At 36.5% G+C, this 19,637-nt stretch overlaps 1 protein-coding gene across 1 annotated transcript in view; it reads right to left on the bottom strand.

Annotated features, from left to right (window-relative positions):
• LOC108766262 (homeotic protein proboscipedia) overlaps positions 1-17,202 on the bottom strand; it is a 25,482-nt gene extending 8,280 nt beyond the window's left edge. The window contains exon 1 of the mRNA XM_018515443.1: positions 16,677-17,202. Coding sequence (XP_018370945.1) covers positions 16,677-17,202 — 526 coding nt within the window. The remainder of the gene's footprint in view (positions 1-16,676) is intronic.
• Between the last annotated feature and the right edge of the window lie 2,435 nt (positions 17,203-19,637).

The following is a 19,637-nucleotide window of genomic DNA, read 5'->3' as shown; positions in this document are numbered from 1 at the left end:
CTGCCGAAGACACGGCAACGTTGGTGCTCCGCACCAACCACACCGGCGGCCATATTGGACGTGCACAGGTTCGCCAACCTGTGATTATGGTGGGCGAGACGGCGAGCGGCCCTTCGTGCAAGAAAATTGGACGCAGGGATCTCTCCCGTGGTGAAAGAAAGGCAAAACGTACATATGCGTGGTTCAGACTGGCTGGATACGTCAGAAGGCGTTGCCGATGCAACCTGCAATCATTGGGGTGGTACGACGAGGCACATTCGACTTCTTCGTGCACGACTGGCGAACGCGCAGTTTCGCATCTCATGTTGATCCACGCGATAAAAGATTATACATATATACAAGTATACCTAAAGATGTAAGCCTGGCCTAGCTTATTCAAAAATGTTCGCAAAAATTGCGGTAGCATGAGTCATAATTGAAGGGATATGATCTTTGATTAATGATATTTCTGGGTTCACTATGTGATACCATTAGATGTTATTTCGTAATAAAAACTCACGAGATTTCGTGACGACTATTTGGTATTGACGAGTTCTTGGAAGCTGATGTCGATCGCAATATATTATCAATCATCTATAGTTCAGAACGTGCCATATTGTTTATGACAATTGCATAAGATATTTATTTTGTAAATAATTATATAACTATAAGTGAAAAAATTTCTCGTTTTTAACAACTCTCTGTTTACCGACGACATACAATATATATAAAATAATTACGCAACAAGGTTCATATAAGCTACCTGACAAACAAGTCAATTGGTGTTTTGTTCCGTGATCTGCAATTGGTTGGAACTAATTCTGTAATTGTCGCATACATATTCTTGGAATGTGTACGCTTACGTATTTTGCAGTTTTACATATTTTTTTCTTTATAATTACTAGTGCAACATTATTTAAATAACGGTTTATGTAATAAAGGAAGTCGATTTCTAGCGCATATTATTATTATTTTTTTCGCGAATTGAATATCAATGTTTAGTAATTTATAATGTGTTGCGATAATAACACGACATTTTAAATGTTTCAAGAAAAAATTATATCTAGGAAAAAATTAAAAAGAATGTTTACCTTGAAAATCTCTATGCAAAAGAAATGCTTATAGTTATATGTCAAATAGAATTTTTGAAATATTTGAAATAATACTTTACGAGAAAAAGTTTTGTTAAAAAATATAGTATTATATCGAAAAAAATGCGACCGAAAAATAACAGTAATACTTAAGGTATAGGGTGCTCGGTATGTGAAACGGGAGTGGTCTCCAGGGGGGATGAAAAGCCATCTTTCCATTAGACGCGAGATTGATTTTGTGAGCGCACCTTTTCGTAACGAGATGTCGGTGTGCCCCGATGTTCGAACACTAATGTGATTAAAATAATCCAATGATGATCAAAATACATAACGGTTCCTGATTTTCCCGGATCAATTTCCTCTTGTTTCACCACATAGGCAAATTGGGGGTAAAAATAAATTAGAATTACATATGGACGTTATCCTGGGTTAAGCCAGGTTTTAAATATATTAAAATCTTGGATGAAGAGTATACTCAATCTATATATATTTCAAGCGCGTGTGCAAACAGTTATAAAATCGATATTAACAATTTTATGTATTTTAGTTCCGCTCTCATAAATATTTAAGGCACTTCTATCGCGAGTCCTGTACTCCTCCCAGGGAACAAATTTGAAACTAATTTCACGACAATTTGCGGCACAGAACGTAGAATCCTTCAACAATTTTTTGAATTATGGTTCGAGTTGAGAGATTCTCATTACATCCTCCATTCGCGTTACGACCGCCTTTTTCCGAGCTCTTCTGAGCTTCTTGTCCCGGAGCAAGCTTCTTGTCTACTGCCGTCGTCTCCAACCCCTCTTCCTCCACCTTCTCCTCTGGGACCGAGAAGTCGCAGCCGGATAAAAAGTTTATTTTAATCTTTACAAATTTTAAATCCTTCGCGGCTTACCCCAACGTCCATGTAAACCGTCGCGAGAAAATAAGAGCTAGCCCCTCTACTTCTTTCATCTTCTGCAGCCCAACCCCCGTAAATTTTGTATCTTCTTGATATTCTGACCGAATACTTTAAAAAAATTTCCTCGTTATGTGACAATGGCAATTTCATAACCAGAAAGTTCTGTTCTGTCCTACTTTGTCTTGTTTAGCATTTTGTTTTTATTACTGTGTATTGTTGTGACATTTTGAATGCCTATACCTTTTTCTTTGTTATCTTCTGAAATATCATTGTTGAACATTATCGAAAAATACTTTTTACATATTTAAAGTGGTCACAGCTCATCAGAGGTGCCAAAGGATTTGCGGGTTATCGTCGTGTCGTCATCCATTGCTAATGCCAACGTTTCAGCTCATCAATGAACGATGAAATCGTAATATCCTCATCATATATATACCAAAGCATTTAATTACAGTATATTTAAGAATGAAATTTTATACAGATAAGGGATAAGTTTTCTACGTTCCAGTAATATATCTTTCTATTAGACATCGCTAATTATCATGTGTTAAGATAACCGGACTCTAAGTATATATGCTGTAATATCCAATATGTGACCTACTCGCTGTTTGATGGGTAATTACACGTTGAATTCTACAGATAGTACTAATAAGTCGTGCAGGCTGTCCGTTTGACTCGATCAATTTATTGCTTAGTTTGTTCATTCCGTTATTGTCAGTGAAGCAAAATGCAGAACGCTATAGTATGATGTAATATTTCGTAGGTAAGTAATTGCTTTCTATGACTGCTAAGAGATGGTTGTTAATTTTCGTAGTTCATATTATTGTAGCTATGTATTTATATTTTACAACACTATATTTCGGTTATATTTTTGTTATAATATTTTGTTTAGAAACAAAGAGAGAAAACTCTTTGTAAGATAGAACCATTATGACCAACCTAGACATACTGAGTACATATACCGATTATTTTTCTAGGTACTTTTGTTATTCTTGACCATAAATTTTAATTATTTGCTAACCATTGTGGAAATAAGTAAATAAATAGATAAGTAAATTGTTTGGAAAATAGTTCTTATTTGTGTACATGGCAATAAGTAAATATATTATTAAACAAATAAACTTATAATCTTATAAAAATAATATTAGATTACTTTATTTTTTATTTCTCTAATATTTTTTTATAAAAAAGAGTAAAACATATAGTTAGACCATATTGAATACATATGTACCCAATATGACCTAAATGCTACTTTTTCTTAAAATTTTTACAGCACCCTTGTAATTATTCGAAAATGTCTTATATTCTTTTTAACGTTGAGAAATATTTCCTCTTTTGAATCTGATTATCAATTTTCAATTTTAGACTCAACAAAGAATTGGAAAAAATCGCATAGCTTTGGTAGACCATATAGAACTCGATTACCTTATTATTAAAATGTAAATTGTACTTTTTATAGTGTATTAATAATTTTCAACTAAGTAAATATTATATGCATTATACTTTAAATTTTCGTATATTTTAATATAATATATATCCTTATATTTATTATGTAACATTGGTAATTTGATAGATCAAATAATTTCAGATACTGAATATCAATTTTTGTGAAATATGTATTATGTAACTGTATTATTACGTAGGTACACAAGCATAAATATTAACATGATATTACATTGGCTAACGTTGGGGACGATATTCTACGCGTAGTCGTGTTCGAGAGAATGAAGAATCGTACGCGATGTTTCGAGTTTCGACGGATCAATATCGCAGTAATTAGGCGTCTGTCAGCTGGGTCGACTCGTTTGAAAAGAGAAGTATATGGTCGATAACCATGAGCAATTTATGCATGTCGTTTTCTTTCCTAAGTTCGCGTACGTGTGTTTATAGACATATATTTGGTCATTATCTATACTAATCAAACATTACTGTTTTCTCAATTAAGTATGAGCTACGTAAAAACCTGTTCAAGTAATATTAATAGCAATTTTTATTGAAATAAATTCTAATTGAAAACTTGTCTTGTAAAAAAATTAATATATCTAATATACAACGTATTAATACATCTCTGATATATATAAAAAAAATTAATAATTTTACACTGCATTGTGCATTATATTATAAGAGGTAAAATTAAAATCATATTATAAATGACGAAAATATCAAAAAAAGATTATTATGAAGCATAATACATAGCATGAAATATAGTTCTGATATGTATTTTTTATGCGTAAAAATAATGCGTAACGTAATTTATCGAAATTCAGTTTCTGCCTGCCATGTATGTAAAAGCAAAACTAAACTTAGAACACGTTTCATTAATCGCGTTACTATGAGTTATTACGTCTGACATAACGAATGAACAGAAATCTTGCCGATTATTCGAATTAGCCGAGAAAAACGTCTACCGAAAGAGAAGTTTGGTTCTAAACATGCATCAGGCCGTCCGCGCGGCCAATAGGAAGTGACGTTTATACGCAGCCAGCAATAAATTAACTAATATTACGAGTTACCTTTAATTAGTCTCGACCCAGCGGCAACGCAAGGTTTCCTTTTCTGATTTTTTTCTTCGTTTTATCATGAGACGAGTGGGTTATTAATTACATGAATTTCTTAAGAACGTTCGTTATACTGTACACCAGCATTTCAGGTAATTACAAAATCACATGATTGACTTACAGCGAAACGCCAAAAGAACCGTTTCGAAAGCAGTTTTAATTATCAATTTCCGCTGAACATGGCGATTAATTAATCGGCGAGAGTAGTAACAATGATTACGAGAACGCGCGACTGCTAACGGTCCGATTTCTTTATCCATTTAATTTTTTTCTCTATAGATTTTGTAATAAAAATTTATATTCATAAATCTATATTTATACTTCACTTTTATCAATTAATGTGCATATTTATAAATAAGAAATAAATATGCGAATTTATTGATAAAAATAAGGTGTAAATACAAATCATAGCATATATTTTCTAATTCCACACAGGATAAAATTATCCACGACATGAAACAACTTTTCAAATTATTATTGACTATATTCAGATTTTAGAGTCCATTACGTCAGCTAGATTATTTATAGGATATATTATTTCCAAGTGTCTCTCGTTGTGCGCTCCTAAAGTCGCATCAGAAAGTAGTAAGCGCCACTTGTTCGTCGAAATTACGGCGCTGATCGTAAGTCCTAAAACGTGCCTGGCATCTTAAAAAAGAGAAAGAGAAAGCTTCTCGTCTCGAAGATATAAAGGGTGCGAGAACAGAAAGAAAGCAGGAAAGGATGGAAAAGGGATTCAGTGGTTGCAGTTAAATAAAACTGACAAAAATCGGCCCCGGAGGGCACGAAGGGTCGGTGTTGGGATAGAGGGTGACGGAGAGGAAGGATGGATACATGGAGAGTACTCAGACGGGCGCCATGTGTATAATAATGTTAAAGAATGTTAAATGCGAGAGGGTTTTGGAGATCCGAGCCGCATACATTAGTTGTTAACAATGCTATAAAGGACACTCGCCCTGTGTCTCACCCTTCATCTCGGGGAACGGAGATATACAAGTTTTCTGTAGCGCGACTGGATTTACGAGCACAACTCCTTCCCGTGTGATTCTTATGCAACGCAATTCAGTAACATGTAGTACTTGTATTGAAATCGATTCTCTACACGTATGCTATTATTATGTATACGTATCCGTATATAAATAAATAATAAATACTAATTGAAATAAAAAGTATACAATAGTTAATCTCAATAATACTTGAAGCAATTGTTGTATTCTGTTTTTAATAAAAATGTTAAAAAAGGTTTTTTAATATTTAATACAATTTTATGTGTTATTTTCATCTAGTGACATATATTTAAAAATATTATATATATAATATTTCTTTTGTTATATAGAAAATGACTTTTAGAAGATTTTGATCTTTAGCGATAATGCTAATGTAGTCTGAACTCTGGAGCTCTAGAGAGCCCAGTACGTCCTAAGCAACCCCGTGTGTAATAATTTACCACCCGTGTCGACTCGTGCACGTGGTCAACCCTCGTGATAATTGTTTAAACCGACCACTGGCCACCCCTTTAGACTGACTCAAACACCATCGTGAGATCAATTCTCTCCTGCGAGCTTCGTGTACTTTCTGTAGGGCGTGTAGGAACTTCATTACGATTGAATCATTCTTCTTCTATCGCAAAAGTGAGATTATAAATTAAGAAATGTTTTTACATTTATATATTATTACCACAAATATTAACATTTTTGATAAAATAATTTATAATTACACGGTGATAACTCGGGAAGTATGTGTAGACACATTTGTAGAATATTAGACGATATTGTACAACATAATTTGAAGATTTGTAAAAAAGGAATACTATTGAATCCGTGTTTAGGAAAAGGAAAAGAAAAACTTTACGAGAGAAAACTTCTGTCGAGGGAGAAATGCCGCGAACGGAAAGTTATCTTCTCGAGATTGATCAGTAGAATTTCAAGCTTTGTTCCAGCCTCCTTTATTCAGTTTCGTTGAAACGAAGGAAGTTTTATACAAATACGATAAAACATAAAGTTTATTTTATTTTAGTATAGTATATCTAGAGATAGTATATTGCTTCAATACATAAATATTAAGATAAAAATAGAATATTATAATATTCTTTAGACAATAAAAATCTTATTATACATATGAGAACACAACCAATAAAAGAAATAGGAATTAAAGGCCCATAACGGTCGAAGCTGGATCTTTGATGCTTAAATAATTCAATGTGAATTTTTATATACGAGCCGTTTATTTTGAAAGTGACCTAAGTCCATTTAAAAAAAAAATGTTGTTTATGACAGCTAACTTCAAGTTGTACACGCTACTACAAAGGTCAACAACAAAACATTGAAAAATGGACTTAGGCCACTTTCAAAATAAACGGCTCATATGTTCATGCATGTATACCGGAAATCCAGCATATTAAGATTTCCTTAATAGATACCTATTGAGTATCAAAATTTAATTGTGATATTATTTCGGTAGTTTAGCTGCGTTTTTAAGTCCGGTAAAATTTCGGCGTTATTTAAATATCAAAGATTCAGCTTCGACCTTTATGGGCCTTTAATTCCTATTTGTTATTAGTAATATTCTTTAAATTAATGTGAATATACGAAGTGGAAACAAAGCAAAACGAAGATATATGAAATAAAGCTCTAAAATAAGTACCGAGTAGAGTAAAAGCACCGCGATGGAAAGGTTTGGATGGTCTCCAAGAAATATAGCGACGAGAAAAACGCAACGACAAGTGGAAGAAAGAGGGGATAAAGAGCCCGAATACTCGGTCGAGTAAAACGAATCCAGAAGAGGAAGTCTGGAAGAGCGAGAGTGCGATAGCGAGCAAATAATAGGGAAATGATTTGCTCCTTGTTAGATAAAGGCCCTGCGAGGGGACTCGTGAAAAGAAATATTGCTCCCAATGAAAGGAAGTGGGCGATGGGCTACATGGTGGTGGGGCGCTGCGGGGTATGAGGGTGGATCCATTCACTTGTAACTGCTTCTTCGCTGGTCGTGTCGGGTCATCCATACGCGAATTCTACTCGATTAAGAGTTAAATAGTATGGGCGTGCTTTGTCACGCTCAAACCACATATTTCCGGTCTATCTTTTGGAATATCTTTTATTTCTTTTATAAATTATTGCGTGATGATAACTATGGATATATATTGATTTGCATAGCATTCCACTTATTATTTTTAATATAATTTTTTACTTTGTTTGCGAAATCATCCGTTTAAAAAATATCGATTTTATATATTGACCTCTAACTTGTATTGACAATTTTGAAAATTTGCGATTGCTCACATTGAAAATGGCTTAATAATAGGTAGAAACGTTTGTTATGAATTATTATATCTGAATTTATTATTAAAAGTTTTTAATTATAAGCACATAAGAACCAATGATTGACTCGTTAGCCCTCGATTTTATATATATTTATAATTTTTTAGATATTCGATTGATTGACTTTTTTATATATTAAACTATATAAGGAAATATTAATTACTATTGGTATATTAATAATTGTATATTTTTACGTAAAAATATCTCTTCGTGCAAGCAATCAATAAAGAAAACAGCATATACTCATTAATTTTAATATATACATACGTATACGTAACATATACTCACACACATACATAGCATATACAGTTTTATTCTCAATTAAATGTTATAATAAGATCTCTGTATTTTTTTTATGCTGCACAAAAAATCGATATAATAATGAATTTAACAAAAAACAAAATATTTATTGTTTAAATAATAATTTATATATATATATTTTTAAATTTAAGTGATATATATCTACTATTTCAGATAGCAATATTTATCAATGTATTAATAATATCAAGCCACAATTTAAATTTTGCATTTCTGAATGAGTTGGCTCGAGAACAAGGTGTTATCCGAGCAACGTAAAAAGATTAGGGTAGAGGTGCGATTCTGGGAATGAGTCGACGCGTCCAGCGAACGGAGAGGGTGAAGGCTGGCACTCGCGCTACGCTCGGGGGATGGTGGATGCCCGTGAAGGACGGAGGAGGATGTGTTGGTAGGGTATGCATGGCGGCGGAGAGAGTCCAGTAGCGATCATCAATCAGAAAGGCAGTCAGCCGTCCGTCAGTCGGCCGGCTGGTCAGCCACGTCCAGCGTGTACAGAGTTTCGCGCGGGAGGTTTCCTACGAATTCGCGAGTCATGCTTGGACTGTCATCCTGACAATCGATTGAACCTGAGCACTAACATCCAATTCCGGAATTGTTCTTTCCATTATTTTGCCATGCCTAAGGATTCTATTCGGCCACTCCGTGAAGAAAATACAGACATAAAGGAACAGTCAAACGGAGACGTTTGATCTTCAGCTCGTTTATTAATAGAAAAATGCAATCGCAACACGTCTTAATTTAAATAATTCGTCTTAAATTGTTTAACGTATAACAAAGACATAAGATTATGTAGATTTTTAATCCCATAGTAACATTATTCAGATAAAGACTAAAGAAGATATACAGGGATACACACACAAAGAAAAAGTAGTTTATTAATACATTAAATATAATATTAAATAATAATTGATAGCATAGTGGTGATTTTGATATATATTGTATATTAGAATTGAAACGGTTCTACTGCAATAAAAAAGTTGATTTTTCTATATAACAAGAATACGTGATGATATATGTAAAACAGATACGAGGAATAATTCACAAACATTTCTATACTCATATATTTAGATCGACTGAATTGTGTAAGAAAGTTAGATATCGCGATACGCATGTTTCTCTTCTCAAGAAGAAAGTAACCTTTTTCAAAAGTGTTACAGAAGAAGGTCACTTGGGATTCTTCGTAAGACTTTTGTACACAGTTATCTGAAACGACACAGGGAATCGGAAATACCTCTAATAATAATTTTTTGTACAATTAAGTTGTTAATAAACTTATGGAATTTTCCATTCACTTTCTCTCTCTCTCTCTCTCTCTCTCTCTCTCTCTCCCCTGATATTATCTATGCTTCACGTAGCATGACTTTTTATTGACGTCCTGACATTTTATAAACAGAGTGGCTCGAGCCGGATTTTCCCGTCGCGACGGTTCCAAGTTGACGTCGGGGAGTTGAAAATCTTTCAGCGCGATATTGGCTTGGTCTGGCTAGCTAATTACTCTAGACAGTCCCACTCCTTTCTACCGACGATTTCCCCTTTGCCACCCACTCTCTTTCTACTGTTCTCTCTTTCCGTTAGACCTACAGCGTCCACCCTAGCGTAACCGTGCGTTGTCTTCGCGAAAGAAAAGAAGATAAGGTAGGGTGAGTTCTCCATTGCTTTCGGGGCTAATGTACCCTAAAGTACTTATAGTCCACACTGGTTGTAAACGTCCACGTAAAATTGTCAAGTTAATTTTAAATCTGCGTTAATGTAGTATTTGTCTGTAGACTGGCAATATTTAACAAAAAAAGATTTCGGACAAACCGCGTCTATGGCAATTTATCGATTTAATGCAGTCCTTGCATTAAAAACACTGCGTGAATTCGTCGAATGTTTATAAATAATTCTCGCGCGCAATATAAAGGTTGCTTTTTTACCATTAAAAAATCGAAATTTGTTTTCTGTTTCTTTTACATTGAATTGTCGAGAAACTTAAATTAAAATTGCAAAATTATAAATTGAGGTCTGATCCTCCAGCAATTCAAACGCAGTTTGCTCACCCAAAGGATGCAATTCTCCATCGTTGAAACGAATCAAAAGGACATGTCGTATCACCTCGCTCGCTGTGGTCCTACCGTCTCTTGTCTTGCAAAACGGTGCTTCCTTGTGTCAATGTCCTGATGTTACATCTGATGGCGACTCAAAGAAACGTCAGAATAGCTTTTGAAAGCGTACCCACTCATCCAACAGAAAGAAAGAGAGAGAGAGCGGCACTTTGATCACCGAATGACTCGCGACTTTGCATTATGAAGCTAAACTGTCGGCGAAGAAGAAATGTAGGCTTTTGCTCCTGTAGAGTTGAAAACTTTTTATCGCTCTGTGAGGCCCATTACAGGCAACAGGTTTTGGTTGATCCACTCCAGGAAGAAGAGGGGGTTAACAGGTAGGAAGGAGGTAGAACAGTTTCCAAATCCAAATTATTTTATGCATGTGCCTAGAATTGAAATGACACACGATATTAAAATTGTATTTGTATCTCACTCGACATTACGTATTGATAAGATATCTAAAATATTTTTTTCTAATTTTATAGTTTGATTAATCGTTTAGAAAGTTTACAGCGAAATCCGAGTGGACCGCAGCAAATCTACAAGAAATATGACAGGTAACATTGAAGACAGTATATTACCTGTTATGAAACGTTAAAATCATTGCAAACTTGTTGATCCCCATTTTTCTAGTAAAAGAAGGTTGGCAAAACTCTAATCAGACGTGAAGCGTGCCAAGCGATTGCTCGAAATAATCCAACTTTCTCTTGGCGATTACGTGATACTCAAATTACGATAAAAGTTAATGGTAATCATCGTGATAACTAAAAGTCAGGAGTTTCCGAGCTCGTTCGGATCAGACCGTTATTTCTTCGGTCGCTTTTCCACTGCTTTATCCTTAATCGCTCTTTCAGCCACCCGACATCCCTGTCTGGCGTGGCGCGATTCACCCTCGCGACTCGACGTAGCCAGGCGGATGGTTCCGACCGGGAAAAATAATGCATTAGAAATTCAGATGACCGAGAGAGGAGGTCGCGCCGCGATTTATCAAATAAAAGCGGTAGTACAGTCAAATACCCGTCCATGTCGTCAGTGGAAGCGACAGTTCATTTTTAATATAAAGCGTGAGCGGGGGCGAGATCTTCCGGGATGCAGTGACAAAAAGAATATGGCAACTGCCCTACCGAGTCACCTATCTCTAGATCTACGGATTTACAATAGGAAATATCTAATGGTTTGCGAAAGTTACGGCTGTAGATAATCTATCACGTCAAAGGCATATCTTGTTTGCACTGTGCCTAAGAGATATTAGGTTGAACTGTTTCTTAAAATGCGAAAATGTTAGTCATATCACTATGCAATGTTTCTAAAATTATATATATATATATATATATCAATATCATACAAAACCTCAAAACATAAAAGATATTGAAAAAATAGATAACAATTTTTTCTATTGTCATGTGATATTCGTGACCTGTCCACCTTTCCATCCATCATAACTCATCGTCTCTCCCTTTACTCTACGGCTGAAGTTCCTTTCAGATTCTCACTCCCATCCCATGTTAATGCTTAAACGGTTTATAAACAGTTTGGCAATTTATTAAACTGGCAGTCAGGATTCTTTAAATACAGATCGTGAGAGATCAATGTACTCGCGTTACGTAATTTTAAACTTTGTTTTTAAATAAATTAGGAATTCTGGTTATTTCTGTAAAAAAATTTCTGTATCTCGTCTAAATAATTGCATTTATATAAAAAGAATCATTTAATACAAAATTATGTATTTAATATAAAAATATTGCGAGGCAGACAAGTGAGAGAATTATTTATGTTAGAAAGAATGTAAGTATTACACAAATCAGAGAAATTTAGTGAAAGCAGATTCTACTTTTAGTTAACGCGACTAAAAATGTTAATATAATTTTTTGTGTTGTACACAGAATTAGAGTGATTGTTAACAACGTCAATGGCTCATTTAATGAGAAATAAGATTTTTAAATGACAACATAAGATGTTTATTTTTACAATTTATAGTTGACCCTCTGGCATATGTTATCGTCTTTTTTGTAAATTTTTACACCTCCTTTCCTTTTACGAGTAGAATAACAGATATAGGAACCCTCAAATGTCTTTTATTCCCTGCTAGAAAGGGGAAAATACGAAAAGTATGGCGAGAGATGTCTATCTGACAATATCGTCGCCATTCTAGAGAGCTTCACCTTCGAACATTTGCATAAAATTATTATTGTCGCAGAAAATCGCGGTTGTTTCACTTTCTTTATGGAACATCGTCGAATATCACCGATTGGTTCGTATTATGTTCTTGATCGCGTATGTATTACATATACATAGATATATATTTGCACTATATTATATTATTTTCTCCACAAAAAGAAGACAGATTAATAATTTATCCCGTCATCAAATATTAATAACGTAAAAATCTCTTTTTATTCTAAAAAATTGTAACGTACAATTTACAATTTTATTTGGAACAAGAGGGAACGATAATAAAAAGAAAGAGAGAGGGAGAGAGAGAAAGACAGAGAGAAGTACAACGATACGAACCCCACGCTTTTATAGCGCTCCATTTGGCGTAACAACGAGCGTGGAAACTTCTTTTAGTGCCGGGCTACAGATTCCGGGTCGAAACATGCGTACGATTATGGGGTTTCAGATTATCAATTTGTTATACCGTGTTTATTATTTGAGCTTTGTGCAAACGGGTGAGCCACCCGCATCTTGCTACTGAAACCCTCTGCTGCAGCTGTGGAGCGTCATACTTAGACGGTTTGGGGGATAATCTGGAATATTTTATGCGGCGTTATTCTTCCAGATGTTTTGCGCCAATGTGCAAGTTGGAAAGATTGTATGTATGAGAACGTATGAGAACTACGTTTCTTCCTTTCTATAATTCGTCTTGCCAGATTGAACGGACTCCACATCGAATATTTGCAATCATTTCGCACAACGGTTGTTAACACTCCTCGCTGTTTGAATGGTAGCGACTGTAATATTTGTAAGCATATATCAAACATTGCGTACATATAACCTTTAATCTACCAATTTTTTAATAAATTTAGAAGCAGTATGAAACTTGTTTATACCTATGTCACCAGTGATTTAATGATTAATAATAAGTTAATAGTAAAATGATTTTTATTTATAATATATTATGAACAGTATTTTTAATCGGAAGAACGTGATTAGCGTAGATTTATCATTTATGTCAGCGAATATAAAAAATATTATTTTCGATATATTTTATTATACATTGAATTAATTTTTATAAATATTGTCGTTATAAGACTCTTTTCCATGAGCAATGGTAGAGACAGCGGATTGTGGAATATCATAGTAGCTGGGATTTTCTAGGAGAGTTATCTCTAATTCAGTGAGGATTTACTTGCCAATGAATCTTTAAATTAGATGCTCCGTTCTTTTCGTACTGCGCTCTTTCCCGAAGGGTAAAGCCCCGCTCGCTCAATCACCTATATCATGGAATCGCCAAGTATAGTCAATTCGCTTCCACCCTTCTTTCGTTATCGAGTCTTTATGCCTTCCTTGCCCTCAGTTTCTCTCCGCTTACCGATATTTGTGTCTCGCCATAGGCTTTTTAGAAAATCCACTCTTATATCCTCGCTCCCGTTATTTTCACTCCGTTTGTACAAGTCTAAAACTACATCGTAATTTTATTTAACAATTTTGCGAACATCAAGTATCACCGTTAGACTATTAGCGGCATCAAGTATCACCGCTATATTAATTAATGACGGAAACGCAGCCCGACGTAGTTTAATAAGAAGCAGTTCGGCCACGAAAATGGCCGTCCCGCAGGAGGGTGTAAGACGAAGGACGGAAGATAGTGGCGTGAGGATGATGATAATCCAGCTTCTAGCCTAGTCCTATCCCGAGGGATGCAGGGATTAATTGACACATCGGCGTCTTGGAGGAGTCTGCTGGGTTGACGCCTCTGCTTTGGCACCCACCGACGTGACTGATGAGACGCCTGGAACAAGGCGTCGGGAAAAACACTCGTAGATTCGTGGCTTTTTTGTAGAAAAGGTATCCAGCAAGAATTACCGACGAAGCATGGAACGTCGGTCGCGCCTCTTCTCCTGGCAAATAACTCAACTAATCAGACCACGTTCTCCTTCATCGTCCCATCCACGGCGTTCCCGAACTAAAACATCTCAGCTGGAGGGCACGTAGATGTAACAGATTGAAATTTAATACGAGCAGCATGGTGACACATACGAAAAGACGAGATGTTACTTAAGGTTTCGTAGGACACACCGTCCTCATAACGGAGATAGCGCCGTCTTGGATAGAAATTCATTAATGAGGGTTCAACAGTTAAAATCGTAATAATGAGATAATGAGTTTAATTTCTGTTGGCTATAATTCATGGAAATTTAGATATGATTAAAACAACAAAGAAATGTACTTTTAAACAAAATAAGATAAATTCAATCAAAAGCTGAAAAATAAGTCTAATATAAAGTTTTTATTAATATTATTGCAGCACTTGTGTTTTAATATCACACAAGACGTAATTTTTTTTAATTATATATTCAGAAAATTAGATTGAAATTTTAATAGATATGCAATTTTTGTACGCTCTAATTGTCAGAAGTATAATTATAAAGAGATGCACGATTATTATATATAGGCTCGCAAATCACAAAGAGATGACCGAGGCAGCGCGCGATAAGGGATAACACGGTAGTTGAAAGCAAAGAGCCGACGTGTACGAGGCGTCGGTGGCGGCACCCCATGTGAGTTATGGCCGTCCCGACGCTCTCTCCCGCTAGTCCTGGGCTCAATTTACAGATGATTCCGCGTGTTACCGCCTGGCCAGCGGCTGGTTAACCTCCGTGCCAAACACTTAATCTTCCGACGTGTCCTGCGGACGGACCGACCACGTTTTGGAGTCGGCACGACGTTAAATCGCCGTTGTAGACGCAAGATCGATGTGAGAAAGAGAGAAACGGGGATAGATAAATAGACCAAGACGTTTGTAGGGTCCCGGACGATACCGAACGGTGACCCTAGTGGCCCATAAAGTTAGTCAACCCTTATTCGGATTGTATCGTTATCCATTATTATATGAGCCTCAATGACGCATGATATCATGTAATTCAACGTGTAAATTAATGCACATTAAAAAGATATAGTTTATATATTCCGTTTATTATTATTTATTGCATTTAATAAAAGTATAAGTAATTAAAGGTCTTGCAAATTAATTTCACTATGCTAAGTCGGAAAAATATGTGTGCAGGTCACTCGTTTTCCGAACAACTTGTTAGCTATTGTAAGGCTATCGGAGACCAATAAATTTGTATCGTGAATCTCTCCATAAATTTATCGGTTGGTCCTCGATTAGCTTCGCAATAGCCAACAAGTTGTTGGAAAAATAATTGCTACAGATATCTTTCCGATATAACATAGCGAAGTTAATTCATGACACGTTTATTTCTGTATAGAAATATCATACAGGATTTCATTAAGTCTTCATGTATATTAAATATAATAAATATAATACGTAATATGTAGAACGTATTTTTTGACATATGATACATTAATTTTATATGTAAATTATACAGTACACTGTAAATTACAAATGCGCGAATTGTGTAAATTAAAAAGCATAATTCTGTCCAGAAGCTATATGTTGACTTTCTGTTTTCGAAAATTTTACCCCATCTGAATGCCATATTTTGTTCAGATGACAATATATCATTATTTGCTATCTAAATATTTGTAAATGTGTAGAAAACTGTGTTATTGATACGTTATGTGTTCCAGACGTGCCACATTGCTAGTAGGAAACGAACGGTTTGAAACTGTTATTAGCCGTCGGATAGGCACCCCATGGTGAACCACAATGTAGCGGTGAGGCGCCAATAGACTCTTAACGTTGTAAATGGCATGCCGAATCCTAATGGCTTCGTTAATTGACATTCACGTTTGTCACTAGACTTTTTTGACAAATTTCATTATTATGTTTGCTTAAAATAGATCTTAATAGAAATAATAAAGATCAGAAAATCTATTTCTCTCAATTCTCGGCTCCTTAAGATTTTTAAATATAATTTATATAATAAACATAATTTTTAAGTAATATATTTTTAATCAACAATGAAGTTTATAATGTCGATTGGTTTATCTTTTATTTATCTTTTATAATTAAAGATTAAATAAATACTTGATTTTAAAGTTATTAATTATTAATTATTGTTAATGAATAATAAAAAAAATAATTGGTACAAGGTATGGTAATTTTTCGATGAATATATCACAATATTATAATTGTAATGCATTGTCTTCATAGTGATGGTAATTGAAAAATTTCCGTTTTTCATTATAAGCGAAAAAGGCCGTATTTGTTCGCTTGATCGAATATGGCCTTATTCGCTTGTTGATTTTAAACATTCTTGGGTTAATTTTCTTACTATTGTTTAAATAATTTGGTGACTTACCTTGCTGATTACTTTTCCTAGTAGTTTTCTTCTCCTTCATCCAGGGATACTCAGGAACGTTGACACCCGAGGGGTCAGCGACACCATGGGGATCCATCATGGTATGATACGCGGGATGATGAGCACCAGGACTGATGGAACCACCGGTCCCCGGTGAGTGTGCTAGGCTACTATCCCCGGCCAATTGTGGCAATGCCGTCATGAATTCAGCCATGGAGGGCTGGCTATTGATGAAGCCGGTTTCGGCGGATCCACATGTTGGATCCATGGCTGGATGATGAGTTCCGTGCGGGGGCAGCCCGGCTGGGGTACTTGCCCCCGTGGCCACCGTGGCCAGCCAGAAGCCGCCCCCTCCGTCGTTCGCCAGGACGGGTGTCGTCGGCCTCGTCTTCACGGTCGATAGCTCTTTATTCGCGTGGACCAAATTCTGAAGATGATTGCTGAGCTGCAGATTGCGAGAGCTGGACAATTGCGGTTGGCGCAGATCTTCTTCGGGATGTACCAACGTTTGTTGCTTGCTACGCATGGGACAATACGGACTTGTAGTATGTCTCTTCTGATGAATGTAGCAATCAGAGAATGACTTGTAATTAATTGTTGACCGTGGGATATTGACTAATCCCTTTTTCACAATGTCCTTTTTTGATGTAATTTCAAAACGTAGTGTAGCCTTTGAAAAACACCCTATGCACTTAAATTCACTCGATAAATGTCTCACTAAGAGTTTCGTTTATTCTTCAACTTTCAAAATGTATGTATATTTATCTATTACGTATTTTTATATTTATTAAAATATCGCATTGTCATTAATAGTGGAAATTCGTCAAGTTAAAATTTGTTTTTAAGAAGGCTAAAGAAAAGCATGGATGTGCTTGTATAGCCTATAACTTATTATTATCATTTCTTTCATACATTGTCATTAATATGCGTGTGATGCAAAACTTTATTCATTCTTTACTTTAATAACACAAAATCAGTTAATTTTCATGCGAATTTTTCATGCGAAGCGTCGTTTTTCCTCGATTACACTTATTACTTACTTGCGTTATGGTTTATGCCAAGAGGTACATCGATCAGCAATTGGTTAATTACAATTGTTTAGTACATTTTCATTACACACTGTAATACTCACTATAATATATTATCATCATTATCATAAACTGTATATCCGTATTCATCTTGTTTTATAAACTAACTGGAATAATTTGTATGTCTCATGATATTTAATCTGACGTCAACGAGAGAAGCAAATTTTTGAACCACGCTACGAACATGACACTGCTTACTCGAGGTCGACATAGCTCAGACAACAGATCCAATTCATAGATTTGCCATCTCAATACAACCAAGCACAGATCACCACTGTCACACGTTATAGTCGCGACGAGTTGATCGATAGTCCGACCGATCGACGGAGAACGCCGTGCCGAATCGCGCGTACCGCGACTGCTGTTACACCGTGCCGATCGGCCGAAACCCAGACAAGCGGGCTAGGGTACACCAAGCCAGTCACCGATCGCGGTATACTTGCTAAGTGACGAAGGAGTGAGAGGATGTAGAGATAGTAGTCGGAGGGAAGGTGGGGGTCCGACAAGTCCGTGGTGGAGGTACCTGCCAAGCGAGAAGGTGCGGCAGAAGAGGCGAAGGACGTCCCGTAGAAAGAGACGGCTGTCTCCAGTCGCCAGGACCGAAATTTCCACGATCTTTTTCGCCTCTCTGGTGTTCCCGGTGTCTCTGTTGTTACTGCTGTCTCTTTCCTCGTTCCGGGAGGGGGCGGCTGGGAGTCCACTTTGGCATCGAGGTGGAAGTCGTCCTTTAATGTGGCGGCGGCCCGATCACGTGACTCCGCTCGTCGGAATGGAGCGACCAATCGTGGAGCGGTAACGCGAGCGGTGAGGCACAGCCCTCCGCCGACGTAGGCGGGCTGGCCTGTCGTGGCGACGGTGGCCTTGGAGGGCTCGGAGGGCACACAGCCAGGAGGGTACGACGACCAGGTCCGTGCCGTGAGAGTGCAAGCGGGCGACTCTCGTGCGGACGAGCACGAGGCCCGTTTGGGCGGCCACGGTTACCCGGCGCAACCCGGCGCAACCCGGCGTACTGTGGGCGGTACGCGCGAGCGCGTCGTTCGGTATCCTGCCGAGTGGTGGGGAATCTTCTCACGTGCTCGGCCACGCGGTCCTCCACCTTCCTTGGATGAGCCTTCGAATCAAGGTACGATAGTCTTTAACTTTTATTAACCCACGAATGATACTGCGAATTCATTGTCAAGTTCCGCATTAAGAAACCGGAAACGTTAAAAACAATTTGTCCCATTATTTATTCTCGACACGTTCCATTTTGCCTTGGGCCTCGTCCAACAATGCCTTTTTTTCTCTTTTATATTTGTCGTGTAATAATAATAGTATAGTTTTTTGGTCGAATGTTATTCTTTCGAGGAAAGAAATAGTCTTTGGGTATGTTTTTTCAGGACCGAATGTTTTTGAGTCGAGGGAAGGATTCTTTCGGAATAATTCAAAGTTGTAATTTGTAATTGTAAAGCAAAATATCTTAGTGGCTCATCGTACATTTATCATATAAATCATATACGATTATCCATATTTTACTTTTGTTGTTAAATCCCATATAGAGTTTAACAATTGGCTCAGTACTGGGTCAGTACTGACTGCCATAGTTCAAGTGCTGGCGCAGTACTGATCAAGTACTGGATGATAACTTGGGCCCAATACTGGCAGATGATACTGACCCAGTCATTTTAGCCAGTCATTTGCTTGCAGTGATGACCTAGTTCTAGCTGACAGAACTTTGGCAGTCATTTGTCAGCCAGTCATTTGCCAGTGATGGTCCAATACTGATTGACAGAACCATTGCCATCAACTGACAGTCGTAGCGTTGGCTTCAGCGTTGATTTCATTGTAACTGCTGGTGATTCTGAATTTGCTAGCGATTCTGTTATATATAGAA

Source organism: Trachymyrmex cornetzi, unplaced genomic scaffold (assembly GCF_001594075.2).
Source record: "Trachymyrmex cornetzi isolate Tcor2-1 unplaced genomic scaffold, Tcor1.1 scaffold579, whole genome shotgun sequence".
NCBI lineage: Eukaryota > Metazoa > Arthropoda > Insecta > Hymenoptera > Formicidae > Trachymyrmex > Trachymyrmex cornetzi.
This window is presented reverse-complemented; position numbering and strand designations above follow the sequence as displayed.